General features: G+C 28.6%; 1 protein-coding gene across 5 annotated transcripts in view; it reads right to left on the bottom strand.

Annotated features, from left to right (window-relative positions):
• Positions 1 to 15,538, bottom strand: part of LOC123300953 (syntaxin-binding protein 5) — a 574,037-nt gene that overhangs the window by 160,585 nt on the left and 397,914 nt on the right. For all 5 annotated transcript variants that reach the window (XM_044883632.1, XM_044883634.1, XM_044883637.1 and 2 more), the window contains exon 4: positions 12,900 to 13,034. In XM_044883632.1, coding sequence (XP_044739567.1) covers positions 12,900 to 13,034 — 135 coding nt within the window. The remainder of the gene's footprint in view (positions 1 to 12,899; positions 13,035 to 15,538) is intronic.

Here is a 15,538-nt window from a genome sequence, read left to right as displayed (position 1 = left end):
CCACAAACGGCCAATGGCAAATGAATGAATTATGAAATATTTGTACATTAATCACAGCACAGATTACATTTATTGCAGGAAATTACAACTAATACTAAATAATAATAAAAATAAGCCTATCTTATCACCATTTTCAAAATCAGTAATCTTTTTTCACTTTTTCAGTTTTAAAAATCATTAGTTCTCCTTCAAATTCAAGGAAAGCGTTTTTCGGAATTTTTCAAAAATATATGACGTATGGTAAGCGTGGTATCTGAATTTCAAGCTATTATCAGGCTACAAGCGGCCAATGAAATGAATTATTATCTAGGAATATCAGTAATAGTAATTATTAACCAGGAATATCAGAAGAATGTGAATAATGTAAGCTGTGCTGTGATTAATGTATAAACAATTCATTGTAGTTTGTAGCTTGAAAATAGAATCGAAATTTCATTTGGGTACCACGCATAGCATACTTATTATACTTTTAATTTTCAACATTTCCGAAAAACACTTTTCTTGAGTTTGTAGGAGAACTTACGATTTTTAGAAAATGAAAAATGAAAAAGTGGATTAAGATTACTGATTTTGATTATTGTGATCGATGGGTTTATTTTTATTATTATTTAGTATTAGTTGTAATTTGCTGTGAATATTGTAATCTATGCTGTGATTAAAGTACAAATTCATAATTCACTCATTTCATTGACCGTTTGTAGCTTGATAATAGCTTAAAATTTGGATACCACGGTTAACATACTTCATTTATTTTTGAAAGTTTCCGAAAAAAGCTTTTCTTGAGTTTGTAGGAGAACTAATAATTTTTAGAAAATGAAAAATTGGTAAATTCCAGCTCGACAATCCTACGCAGTTTTCTTCTAGATATTAAAGGTCAACGTTGGTTTTTGAAACCAATGGAGGTCACATTGAGCATTTATTACAGAAGAATGTAAATAATTTATAAGCTATTTTGATTAATAATAAATTTATACAAAACATACGTATTGATGAAACGACCGTCTCCTGCTCTATTCAGTTGTTTTTGTTATTGAATCAACAAACAAATTTCAACTTGTTTGTTATTATTTCTTGGAATATACAAAATAGTTTTTTTTTATGTATGTTAAATGGATTGTAAGACGTCCTATTTAGCTTAAGTATTAACACAATACCATCATAGTTAAAATATAAAAAGTGGGCGGGTTTAGTGGCAAATAAATACTAATCGAAAAACAAGCGAGACAAGTAAATAATTAAATGCGAAAAATAAAGATAACAATTGCTAATGTATTAAATTTTTATTGTCCAATTAAATTTGATATTTTTTAACTGTCTCTTCCAAATAAGATAGTGTATGCCTACCAGGTTTTCAAACACTGTGAATGGTTAAATTTTTTGATTTGTACCATAGCCATATCTCGCAAATTGGGGCTCAGATCCAAAATTAGTAAATGACTTTTTCCTTCGTCTTTATGAGCTTATTCTGTAGGCCAACGATCTGCAGTCAATAACAGAACACCCTGTATACAAAATTTGTACGCGTTGAGGACTTTAGTGGCATTTTGTGGTTAAAATATTATTTGAACTACCTATTCATATAATTTTCTTTCCATAATTTCATTTTCGTATTCGATCTTTAAGATAGAAACATCAAAAGCCTAAAACATCAACGAAAATCAATGAATATACTGTTTACAAATGTTAAAAATATGAACACAGTCTGTCAGACTCATCACTTGAAGTTGTACACTTACAATACCAATCATATACAGTAACACATAACCATAGCACACAGTACACACTGCCTCTTTGTTTTATACATAAGAACGTTCATACGAACTCTTCTTACTTCATATATTTTATATGGCTAATGAGATAGCTTACAATCGGTATGTATAAATCTGTGCTGTGAAAGCACGGGTCTCAAAAATCATTTTTAATAATTAAAAACCTGCAACTTGAGTGAAAACTTGAGGAACTGCTCGTTTCATAATTTTAGTAACCAAATGTTTATTTTCTTGGAGAGCTATATGAATCTAGATGGATTCTTTTACTTCTCTACATTGCCATTGAAATTACTTTTTAATGTACGTTCTCCGACTAAACTCCAGAGCAAATCTATCAAGACAGTTTTATTTGAAAAGTTGTTCTAGCTAGAGAGAGCATATCCAGCTTTATTGTCTATGTACCTATAAATATTTAAATGAAATTTCATTGACACGCTGTATAAGTCTCCAAAGCTGATTGTAAAATATATAAGTTATTATATGATAGCGTCGTAGTATTTGGGGTATTTTATATGTTCTAGTATAAGTTTATTATTATTATTAACATTGGGAAATAGTAATCTCCGAAAAGTTTGAAGATAATTCTATATTAATTTTATTGATAACACTCATTCTATACATAAATTTAGAGTAAGTAATTATACATAATAATATTATTTATCCTCTCTGATAAAGGATATTCTAGGATATATCGTAAAGGCACAATTCAAATTTATTTTGTTTTGTCTATATAACATCATTTAAATTTTGGTATTCATGTGTTCTTTTGAATTCAAATTAAGATATGTATAGAATGGCTGATTAAATTTTTGAACAAACATTCTCTAGAGACAACTATATGTGTAGGAAAAAGTACATTTTGGCAAATCCATTTAATAAAATCAAAATTTGAGAGGTTGTTGTAAAGAATGATACAATAGACCTTTTTCATGAAAAACAGAAATGCTTTTTGTTAATTTTTTTTTGAAAATATCTAATATTTTGAGTAGAGGCTGTACCTCGAAAATAACGCATTTTTAACAATAAAAACACTATGAAAAAAATTGTAAAAAAGTCACAATATTTGTAATTATTTAAAACGATTTTTTTGGCTCCTCCGCACACGTGATCTGTGATGTCAATCCGACAAGCAATAAAACAGTGTCAACAGTCGTATTAATATATCATTATTATCAACTTTAAATGACGTCACAACGACATTCGTCTAGCTTCGTGTGTTTCCGGATCGTTTTCGGCAAATGTTAGTTTGAAACACTGCATTTACAATAATTAATTGTTTAACTATCGCTTAACAACGCTCAACACTTAAATTGTTTACTTCTTCTACAGCAATAACAATTCTGTAAGAACTGTTTACAGAATATTACGGGATGATTATGACCAATTTAATCGTCCTAAAATATAAGCATTGAAGATAGTCTTAGGCGTGTCTGTCATCGTAGCGTGTGCTCAATCAAGAATACATGATTGGATTTCTTCTTGTTGGAACTATGTTCCTTATCGCTCGACATTTGTTTGCTGGTTGGAAGTTAAAACCAAAAAAAATGACACCCAAAGCGACATCTAAGTTACCTAGGAAACTAAAACTTTTCCAATCGATTCAGATTGCTATGAATTTTGAGAAAATTCAAAAATCTTTTTATAACTATCAAATTGTATTTTGTATCAAAATTTTATGTTTTAACATTTAAAAAAATTTAGTTGTGAAAGTTATAAGAAGTTAAAGAAAACAGAGATAATTTAAAGTAATTACAATGCAATTTTTATGTTATGTCATAATAAATATCGTAATTAAACCAAGCGTAATGTACTTACATATTGGATTGACTACTAAATTAGAATTATGTCTTTATTTTATCTTTAGTAGCTATAAAATTAAATTCTTTCATCAAACAAGTATTTTTCTTCAAAAAATAATACTTTAAATTTTCAGAAAAATATATTGAATAAAAAAGTTAGCGCATTGCGTTATAATTCCTACCGGAAGTTTTTTGTTTTCTTAAGAGTCGCGACTATATCAAGAAAGCTGAAACGTTGGAGGACCAAAAGCTAAATCTACCAAGTTAAAAAGGAAAATCCTATTAAAAAATGTTACTCGGATTATATTACATTTAGTATGTTTTTTGTATTTTGGTGTATTGTTTGTTTTCTTGTTTGTTTGTTTTTTGTTTTTTTAACTAAAGTTAGGGCAACGAAGTCATTCAGTAGGCTAGAGAGTAATCAGTTCCGTCGACGGTATGTCTAGGATAACGGGCTCGATAAATGGTTGAAACGGACTACTGTAGTGCATGGTATATGCATGAAGAAGGTGTACTCAATCTCTAAAAATAATTGAGGAGCAGATAAATGAAATTATCAGCAAAAAAGGTTGTAAAACACAAAATGGTATCACAACGGGCCCAACTAAAGTGTGTCTTTCGTGGACAGCCAATGTACCCTTACCTATTAGGATCACTCTTTATTTCATTATTATACGTTAATCTAAAGAAATATTATTCCTCTAGTAAAAAATCGATAAAATTATTTTAAATAGAAATAAAAGTATTTTTTTATGACGACCTTTAATTTAAAAGGTAGTCACTAACTTAGTTTCTATTCTTTTCTTAAATAACAACTTGCTGCTTGATATAAAAGCCTAGCACCATCATGAAGGAAATTGATTTCAATGCGGCTGGTTAATTATTTTCTTATTGAAGTGGTGGTTTGAGACAATTCAGCTAATTCACATTCTGAAAAGCTGCCAAAATTGTTGATTTCAAAATAATTTTCAAACTCTTTTTTTAAAATCACTTTTCATGTGTTGAATTTCTGTGACTGTAATTTAAATATGACATAAAAGATTCTAATTTTAATAAAATAAACCAACCATTAAATAAACCATTAATTTGTGAAACAGACAGTACTTTGCTTTACTAGCGTGTTAATTAACGCAACCACTATCAAGTGCAAGACGTACCATATCCCTACCATATTCAAAAAGAAATATTCGAAATTCAGCCGTCTTAAAATCGGCACCAGTAATTTTATCAAGTAATGTTCAGTTGCAATAAAACACCCTATTAGCTTTCACTTTTAAGATATTACTTCATTCATTTTCTCTATGCATATGTTTTTTTTAATGGGAAATACAAGAGCTGTTTATTTCATTTAAAAAGAGAAGTATCTATTGAATTTTTTTTTCATTTAAACCTTTACGTTAAACGACAAGATTAAATTTTTTTTTGTTATTGTGTTTATGAAAACTCTACACTTCAAAGTGAACTTTTGATGTCAAATCTTATCAAAAAAATTTTTTTTTCATTATTTTTTAAATAAATTTTTTATAAAAAAAATAAAAAAATATCGTGAATTATAACCCAAGCCGCACCCTGGACAATTCACTTTTAATTCGTTTATTCATTTATTCATGTTTGTTTCTAATTTAGAAAAGTGTATTCTGTCTTAGGGTTTTGTACCCAAAAACAGTCAACGGGACTATTACGAAACCTACGCTGAGATTCCTCATAAAGAAACTAACTTTTTTATGTAAAACATTTTTCAAAAATCGTTAGCTTTCAGAGGAAATGCGACTTAAAAATATGTAATTATTGCATTTAATAAAAAAAAATTACGTCCTCCTGCAACTTTTGTTTTAGATTATTTATTGATTCGATAACTACATAACGAGGTATTACCCGTGACAGATGAAAATGGTTTACCCTGTATGTTAGTATGGTGGATATCCTTACAAAGCGTAAAAGGCAAAATCTAAGAGCTTTCTACAAAGGAAACATTTTTTCAACTGTTTTAAAAACATGATTAAAATCACGGACTGAAGTCATGCTAAAGACCTGCAACTGAATGAACTCATATTTTTCTGTATTGCATGGTAGTACAGAACCCTTGGTGCACGAGTCCAACTGCGACTTGCCGATTTGTTTGTGGTTATTATTTTTTATAAAATAATATTTTTACTTTGTAGAAAAAATGAAATGAAAAGTGTTCATTAAAGGATAATCTCTTTATTAAAAGTTATGTAATTTTGAACAAAACTCATTATTTTATCTAATTCCGCTGTAATCGTTATTGTAGAAAAACAAAACAGTTATATTAGGGCGAATATCTTTAAAATATGCAGAGAAACTGAATTGCCGTTTTTAACTTGAAATACAAATAGGCACAATCTTGGTAGATTTCAAAAAATCAACGTGTATGAAAACAGTTATTGAAATAAATACCACGATATTCGTAATAAAATTGTATATTAAGAAATTTTATTTGAAAAATGTAGCTTAAAAACCAAACAGACATTTCGCTAAATATCGATATTTCGATTCAATTACAAACATTATTTACAAAGTTAACATTAAATATGTAAAACATTAACAAAATTACAAAAACACTTACAAAATTAACAAGTCACAGAACTGTCGATGAAAGAACTACATAATTTTTTGTAAACTGTTACAAAAGTTTTAGTGGTCTTGAAAAATTTAATTTTCCGATTTTGTGATAATTGTCTATTGGAACAAAGTTCCTTAACGCGGCTTGCCATGGTAAGAAAGTGACGGAGACCGCCACGTAACATTGTGAATATGCTCTTAGTGTGTGGGTGTGTGTGTGTGTGTGTCATACATACGGAAACTACTATATGTTACCCTACTTTCTATTATTTTTATTTATTATAGTACATTGTAGTACACAATTTTGCATTTTTGTATTATTTATACCCAAAACTAGTTATGGATACATATGCATAACTAGTTTTGCATGTAAATAGTACAAAAATGGCAAAATTCGTGCACTATATATAATTATGTGCATCTGGGATCACAGCCTGCTTGACCAAATAATCCTTACACTAACCAAAAAAATTCGTAGCGCAGGAACTGCGTTTAATTTCACTATCAAATTTGGCCATGGTCTCAAATCTAGTTTTACATTTTTATGTGTAATATGGCCAATTCGACATCAGAATTATCCCCAATTATATTATGTAAATAAAATTTTTAATATACAACTTTATTTCAAGTATTGTGGCACACGGAAAAAAATGAATGGCGTTTACTACAATGTTGATATGGTATAGAGACAGATACAGATACTGTTAGCATAAGTAATGTTCAAGTATTGAATAGGGCTATCCACCAGAATTATTGTGATATCACGAACCAGTTGACGCCCATACTGTATTGACTTGCCCGCCACAACTATTGCTAATGGTACTATTCTCCCAATGGTCAAATAAGTATGACATTCACATCGCTACTAACATAGTGATATCCACAAAAAATTTCTTGCTGTATTTCAATAACTGCGTGTCTACTCGAATTCAACAAAAATCCACTCTTTTGTGTATGAAAATATTTGATATCATTGACTTCAATTTTGAATGAATCATTCGAATTCGGTACATCATATCGAGAAAACTGAGAGCAAAATTTACTTCAGTCATCGAAATATTGGTACTACTGATATTTGGAACAATTATTCAAAACGAAAACATTTTTTTTCATTTAATTTCAATAAAATTAGAATAGTTATTGAGTCGTATAAAATTATTTCATATCTGCAATGTAATTAAATTTGATTTTCTCGTATTTTGATAATTTTAAGTAATTCTTATAAATCACTTTTACTTGTATATTTTCGTATTTATGTTACAAGTAATAAAAAAATATGTAATCACTAATTAAAAACACGTTTAAAAACATTTTTTAACATAATTATAATTTATGGTATATAAAATTACTAAAAATTAAACCTATATGTGTACAGGGAGTTTTGTGAGTGAATTTTCCTTAAGGAGATTTTCATATATTTCAAAAAAAGATACTTTCTTTTACCTCACGATTCACATTATACATGTGGAATTTGTAGTGGTTTTGTAAGCTTCATTTTCTATGGAAAATTAAAATGGAAAATATAAATAAATATTTATAACAAACATTTATTATGTTATTTGAAAACAAAGCAAATGAATGAACGATTAATGGAAATTATTCCTTATTTTAATTTTTTTATATAGATGTAACATAATCTTTGAACACTCTGTACATGAGTAATAAATGTTACTTTTAAAAGAAAATTAAACATAGAACAAAAATATACAGGATTTTTTTTTCATAATAATATCGTAACTTCAAGGTATATTTTATAATTTTGAAGAATAATAAAGCTCTTTTTGTATTAATAATTACAATGATAACACACACGTTTGTTAAAAAAGGAAAAGATAACATTTTAAAAATTATTACCTACAGTAATTATTTTTTTAACGCTATTGTTAAAAAAATAATTGATATTTTTATACGAAGTCATGTAGAAAAAGAAATTATGATTTATAAAAAGTTGGAATGAAACAAAAGTTGAAAAAAAATCTGTTTTTGTTTTTTTTGTTTTTTTTTTTAAAGCAAAAAGACAATTATTTTGACCTCATGAAAGTTGAAATTTTGGATTTTCATTTAATTTGATTCGTACTGTATTTAGCTTTTTTTTCTGTTATAAATTATGTAATAAGAATTGTAAAAACATTGGGTACGAATTCAAAATAAACGGTCCGAAACATCGGACAAGACTTTATTATATTATAAAATTGATATATTATTCTTGTAATATTTTTATTGAAAGCAGCCAATTGTAAGAATTATTTAAAAACAAGTAATGAGGAACAGGCTTAGGTATTTATTGGATTTAATATAATATTTAGAAGGATGTGGTTTGGTAAGGGTGAGGTTAAGCAAAGATTACCAAGTTACAAAAGTTACTTAAAAAGACATTTTAAATAATATTTAATCAATTTTGGGTAGGGTTGATTTGACCACCCTACTCCCAGCTCCACGGCTCCAGTGGGAGGGGTCCCAGCGGAGAGTTATATCAAATCTAGGACCTTGTTGATATAAACCCTGCTTTGGCCTACAGGGAAGTACCCTTGCAAAAAGGCCTAGGGAAAAAATGAAAAAATCGTCTGGAATAATGACCAAACTGAACCTGTGTACCGAGTTTTAGAAAATTGGTTGAAAATTGAAGGCTCCAGCCAGCTTGGTAACAGACATACTGGCGTGTATTTCCGTTGAAACCCCGATATCGATTTTATTATTATATTTATAATATAAGAAAGTAAAAATATTCGTTTTTAATTGATAAATTAGTTTAGAAATTTATTTCACACAAAAGATTTGCAAAGCAAACGTTTCGAATTAAAAACATTTTCAATGCATACTAATCAAAATAAAAATTTTGTTGCAATATGTATTTTCAAATAATTATACTTAAAAGAAAAAAGAAGAAGTTAAAAAAGGTTTAACTTCAACAATATTTTCCATTCATGAGTAATGAGTATGTAATCAGCCTATAAGTTAGCCTTAAAATTTCAAGCACATTAGAAGTGGTCAAGAGGTGAAATAAGCCCCGTTTATTCAACATGTTAAGGATGTCACTACGCTATAGTATAACCCATTTTCGGATTATATGCACGGTAAGACGGTATGAGTTTTTAGTGAACTTTACACTCACAATACTCTAATATATTGTTTAAAATACTCTACTATGGTTGTTTCTGTAACAGCCTCAATACTCTGCTAAATTTGTTCCTGTAAAAATCATAATACTCTGGTAAAGTTATCTTGTCTACACAAATTTTTCCGTATCCCCTCCACCAAATTATATCTAAATGTATATTTCTAGATTTTAAAATATATATCAAAGTACATTAACTTTATAATTCAAGTTTAGAACGCTAAGAAACATGATACGATCAAAATTTTGGTATCGGTGTTCATTAAATCATCTAATTAGTCCATTTCCATTTGTCCGTCCATCTATCTTTCACTAAGATAAATCAAAAACTAGAAGATATATCGAGCCGAAATGTAGCCTGTCCAGGATGTAAAAAGTGAGTTAGAGTATGTAAATGAGCAACATAGGTCAATTGGGTTCTTCCTCTAAACCGTTAGAGATACAACAACTGTTTAAATATAAATTCATTATGAAAAAATAAACAACTTTTATTTGATTTTTTCGTAAACATCATTATTTTTCCGCAAATTAAGGCAAACTTATAATATCCTTTTTACAAGACTATAAAAGATAGTCAGTTGAAAATTTGTAGGTAACTTCAACTAATGAGCTTTATTCACAAATTTCTAACAACGAAAAAAAATAATTTTCCAAATACTGATAATACTTTGGAAAAAACTGATATTTAACACTGACTATACAGGGTATTTCAACTTAGTCAATTGTTTATTTTCACTTGTTTTAAACTTATTTTAAACTTTTGTTCTATCTCTAACGGTTTACAAGATGGGTCCTACGGACCCATGACCCAATTGACCCATGTTGCTCATTTACGAACTTGACCTCACTTTTTACGTCCTTAGCACGCTGTAAAAATTTCAGCTTGATATCTCTTTTCGTTTTTGAGTAATCGTGACCACAGACGGACTGACGGCCGGCCGGACGGACGGACGGACAACCGGAAATGGATTAATTAGGTGATTTTATGAACACCTATACCAATTTTTTTTTTGTAGCATCAATATTTTTAGGCGTTACAAACTTGGGACTAAACTTATAATACTATGCATATTTCATATATACATGGTATAAATATGGTTTATAAATATGGTTTATAAATGAGAGAACATATAACTTTTATAAATTTTAATAATAAGTAGGTAGCTCATTGTTTTATTAATACAAAATTACAAAAAGCTGACTCTATCTATGTCTACCAAAATGAAAAAATAGCAAAATGAGACCACTGTTAATAAAGAATTATAAATAGAGTAATATGCATCAAAACTAGGATTGTCAAAAGCTCAATTGAAAAGTTTGTCAAATTCTGTGTTAATTAGCCCTTTTTAACACGTTTTTAAGAGCTTGGTATCTATGTATCGCAATTTTTGAGCGTGATTTTCATCCTGCTGTCATCCATTGAAACATCGCATACTTTTTTTTCGCAAGAACCAATGACAATGTAATAGTTTAATGACTTTGTCGGGCTATACTAATCAGAATTATCAAGATGAAAGATTGAGTTAAAAAATCCATCGTGGTGAAAGCGCAGATAACGTTCTAGAATATTAATAAATAAATCAAATCAACAAAAATTCATTCTTATATTTAAATTGTACTTTGTCCTGTTTAAATTGTAGTTAGCTGAACAAGAAAGTAGAAAATATATAATTTCTTGAATTCAAAGACAATATTGTCATTAAGAAAAAATAATTGTATCGTAAAAAGCGTGGGGTGAGTTTTAACATATTTTATAATGATTTAATTTTTCCAATACCAACGCTTTTTTACGATAAAATGATTTTTTTCTTAAATTATTCTTTTTATTTTTTTTTTCCACTGTTTTTTTGCAATTATTTTCGACTTTTTAGTTAGATGGCTACAAAAGCGTCTTGTTTGTGTAATTTTAAACTATTATTCACTAAACACCAACACAAAAAGAGGGGTATTCAAAGTTTAACAAGTCTGTTTATCAGCGTGTTTGTGTGTTTGCTCGTGGCACCGATTTTTAAATAGTTTTTTTTGTTTGAAGTATTACTAACCCGAGACAACTCTTAGCTATATGACCTCAAGAATTTGTTCAGTTAGGAGAAATTCCTAAAGATTAAACCTCCAAATTTGGATAGACCCTTGAAAATTTGTATATAAGTGAAGAACCTTAGAAATGCTTATTGAGGTGTCAATTATTTCGCTCCTCCACCCACGTCGGTCGAAACTGGATGTTTTTTTTTGCAATTTTGCGATTTGCGAGATCTTATTTGAATCGTTTACTTTTTTTGTTTGTTAAAATTGAAAATAAATTTTCATGAATCTACAAAGAAAAAAACAATAGAAATCGACATAGATGATATATCCTTGTATACAAATTTTGATTCAAAAAGAAAAAATTTCAGACAATCCTAGTAAAAATCTTTCGATTCGACAGCCATGATGTGGAAAAAAAAGTAGTAGTATTATGTATGTAAAAAAATTAAAAAATTTGCTACAAAAATGTTTGAATAAACCTACTGGCAGAACAGAACTGAATCTGATTTTAAAAGTTTAATTAAAAATTTTAAAGAATGGTTAGATTTATGATATAGACAAGTCAGGCTGTACATTATGAACGAACATCTACACCTTGTAATCATAATATATTTCTATGTTGTTTTAATAATTTTATAATTTACATATACAGTGATGCTAATCTAAATATTGTTCCATTTTATTTTTGCAGGGGTTATTTAATTCATAATAAAGCACTGCTATAATAATGTTTAGGTGCCTCTAAGCGGGATTTATAGCGCTTTATCATGTTTAAGTGCCAATATGGGACATATTGTTGGAATATCAATCAAGAATATCGCAATTTGTTATCTTTGATATTTTTCAAACAGGTACTTAAAAAAATCATGAAATGCTACCGATTTTTGTACTTTATATGTAATTATGTGTAAACAAAAAGTTTTCTGTTACTTTCTCGGCTTAAAAAATTAATAATCGGTCATAATCATAAGCGAATAGCGATATCCCCGATTAATTTAAATCAAAATCTCAAAAACTTATGGAAAATATCTAAAAAGTGAACACGCGCTTATAATGATTCAAGACGAGTGGAATTAGCTTCAACTTCTTGACTTTCTTTTGAAGAAGTTTTAGGCCTAAAACTGGTAATTATTATTTAAATTCCATGTGACCATCCTCCATTCAAGCTTGTAGAATTGCACTTAAAAACTTTTCTGGTATTAAAAGATAATCCAAGTTAAGAAAAGTGTGATTGGATATTTGACAACACTAAATTGATCAAACATTTCTAGCATTAAGGCACATTCAACATACGGTATAATGATTCATTTTCTAACCAGAATAGAAGGAAAACACAGGAAAAAATACACTATGATATGTTTTTTGTATGTGTTAAAACACATTAATTTGGCGGTCATAAATTTTAATTAAAATAATGGGTTTAAACAAAAAAATTTATTTTTTTTTTGTTTTGCTTTAAAATAAACCAAACAGTGTTATTTATAATAGATTTTGTGTGTACATTGCCATAAAATAAAAGTAAAAAAGTTTTTGATCCAGAAAACAGATAATAAAAAAAAAAGAAGATAAAATACAGATTGAAATTACTAAATATAATTAAAAACTTACAATTCTATTGCTTTGTTCCAATTAATGATGTAGCCAGATAATTGAAATGTTTCAATGTTGACCACATGAATATTCCCTCGTTCGGTGCCAACATACAACCATTTACTTTGTAATGGTAGATGAAGACAAGTTATTCTGAAAACGGATACAGAGACAAACAAATTAAAAAACTGTTTAATTACATTTGACAATCATTGATATTTATATAATATTAAGATTTCTAACTTTATATGCTTATTTGGAGGTTGGGACAATTGAAGAGCTTAGTGGATGAAGATGTTATGAGACAATTAAGTGGAATCGAGATAATCAGCTGTAAAGTTTTTAACTTGCATAACAAGTTATGCAAGACATAACAACTTCATCCACTGAAAACAGCTTTATTTGAAAGGTTAGCGAAAAGGGGAAACATGCTATGTTTAAAGGAGAGCATAACATGTTTTCCTCAAAAATGTCATTTAACATGTTCATCCACTAAGCTCTTCAATTATGTTCTAGACGGAGATGTATCAATATCTAAAGCAGTGTGGGCCTTGATGTTCCTCTTCGTAGAGAGCACACCGTATGGTCGATCAACTGAGTCGATCATAGCGCTCGATGCGGACAAAATTTAGTAAAATCATGCTTACGTCAGAATCAAAATAAATTTAATATTTAAATTTTGTATATAATAATAGCTTTACCAGTTTTTGACAGATGAGATTTGTCAATTTGATAGTTCACATAATATTTGTTTTTGTTATTGTGTTTATTCTACTTGCTTTTTTCAACTGATCCAGGGAAAATAATTTAATTCAACTTATATTGTAACAATTATATAGATAGAATATAATTTTTACTTTAAATTCTATTTTTTTAATAAATAATTGGCTTCCAATATATATTTAACTAATGTTCTAAGAGCATGATTGTTGCCGTAAGATTCGTTTTTATCCCGCTCTCTACGAGGAGAAGGTTTTCAGATAATATTAGAGTTAGTTGACTGTTTGAAAAACGTCGATTTAAGTAAGCGTAGAATGAAATCCTTGCATCTCGGAAACATTCTTTATGCCATTATTCTTTCGAAAACTTCGTATTTCAATACAACAATTCTTAATCTAATAATTTTTCTTATTTGATACGTTTACGTTCCTATTTTTGGCGGGTAAAATTTTAAGTAAATTCACGAATCAATACAGAAAAAAAGTATAGAAATCGATGTAGAAATGTGTTTTTACACAAATTTTGATGCGAATACAAAAGTATTCGAACTATCGTAGTATAGTTTTTTTTAAAATACGAGAGTTTCCGTATATGTCGACGAAATGAAAGAGCGCTTGTATGGGAAACAGTTTAGAATGAACAAATGAAGGACGAGATCTGTTAACTGATTCATTTGCTTGCCATTTTAAGAAAACCAAAATCCAATGACATCAAATTGAAAATTTCACTAATCAACACTTTTAAGGGGGTTGCAGAGAAAAATCTATATTCTGGTTAAACTAAAGATTGTTTAACGTAATCTTTGTTACTAAAATTATAACATTTGAGATTAGGCATCCCAAATAATTAATAAAGGCTGTTGTCTCCGTATAAGATTGTAAAAATCTTGTATCTACTTCAACGACAAGAATATGTTTGTACATATTCATAAGTATTAATTTTAACATGCTTTTTACAAGAATGTCCAGTTAGTTTTTGAACATATCTTAAATTTAGTTTTTCTTCTAGAATTAAAAAAACTAGTTAAAAATACAGCAGAACCTTCCCTATGCTGCAGGATGTTAATTATCCGAACTCTAAGTGAATTTATCTCGAGTTAGAGAAGATTAATCGACTTCAAATTTTTATGATAAATGTATTATTATATTCTTAATAAGTATACACTTAATTAGAATTTTCTGTCGATATGCCCACAGCGAGATAACAACTTTAAACGATTTGGTGGCTACTTTTATGGCAGTACTAGCTTTGGAATGATTTTGTAGGAGGGATATTCTTCTCGAATAATTGAATATATATATCGAACTCGTTAAGAGTAACAATATTTGAAAAGTATATCATACTAAAAAATTCCTTCGATGGATTTCTGCATTTTATAATGTAAATAACAAAAGCAGTTTCGCCTGATTTAAAAATTGGTATTACTTAGAGTCAGTACGCAAAAAAGCGTTTTGAATATTTATCAGTGTAATATCTAAAAAAGAATCAAACAGTAGAAAATTATTTTCGCAACTTTTGACAACTTTTGTTGTCGTAAATCCCTCAAGTGGTGGAAAAACTTTACTATTTCCAGAATATACACTATACACCACTTATCGAGTGTGTGAAACTTGTGTATTTTTATCATAAACGATGATCAAATCCAACTTGAGGTTTGCAAAAAAATTGCCAAGTCGTTTTTTTTTTTTTTGGAACAAGATATCCAAGGAATTCGTCTCAAAAATTGATATATCCGATTCTGTTCTCAAAAATTGATAAACACGATTGGTCAATAACTACAGTATAATTTTGCTGAATTGAACGTTTATTTTCAATTATTTTTTACAGCTACAAAATTTAGTATAAATATCGGTGTACTTTTGATAATGACGAATAAAACAACACAAAGGGCCATTGATAGAGATACTTTACGTGTTTTAACTGTTTTTGACACATTT

This window comes from Chrysoperla carnea, chromosome 5 (genome assembly GCF_905475395.1).
Source record: "Chrysoperla carnea chromosome 5, inChrCarn1.1, whole genome shotgun sequence".
NCBI lineage: Eukaryota > Metazoa > Arthropoda > Insecta > Neuroptera > Chrysopidae > Chrysoperla > Chrysoperla carnea.
This window is presented reverse-complemented; position numbering and strand designations above follow the sequence as displayed.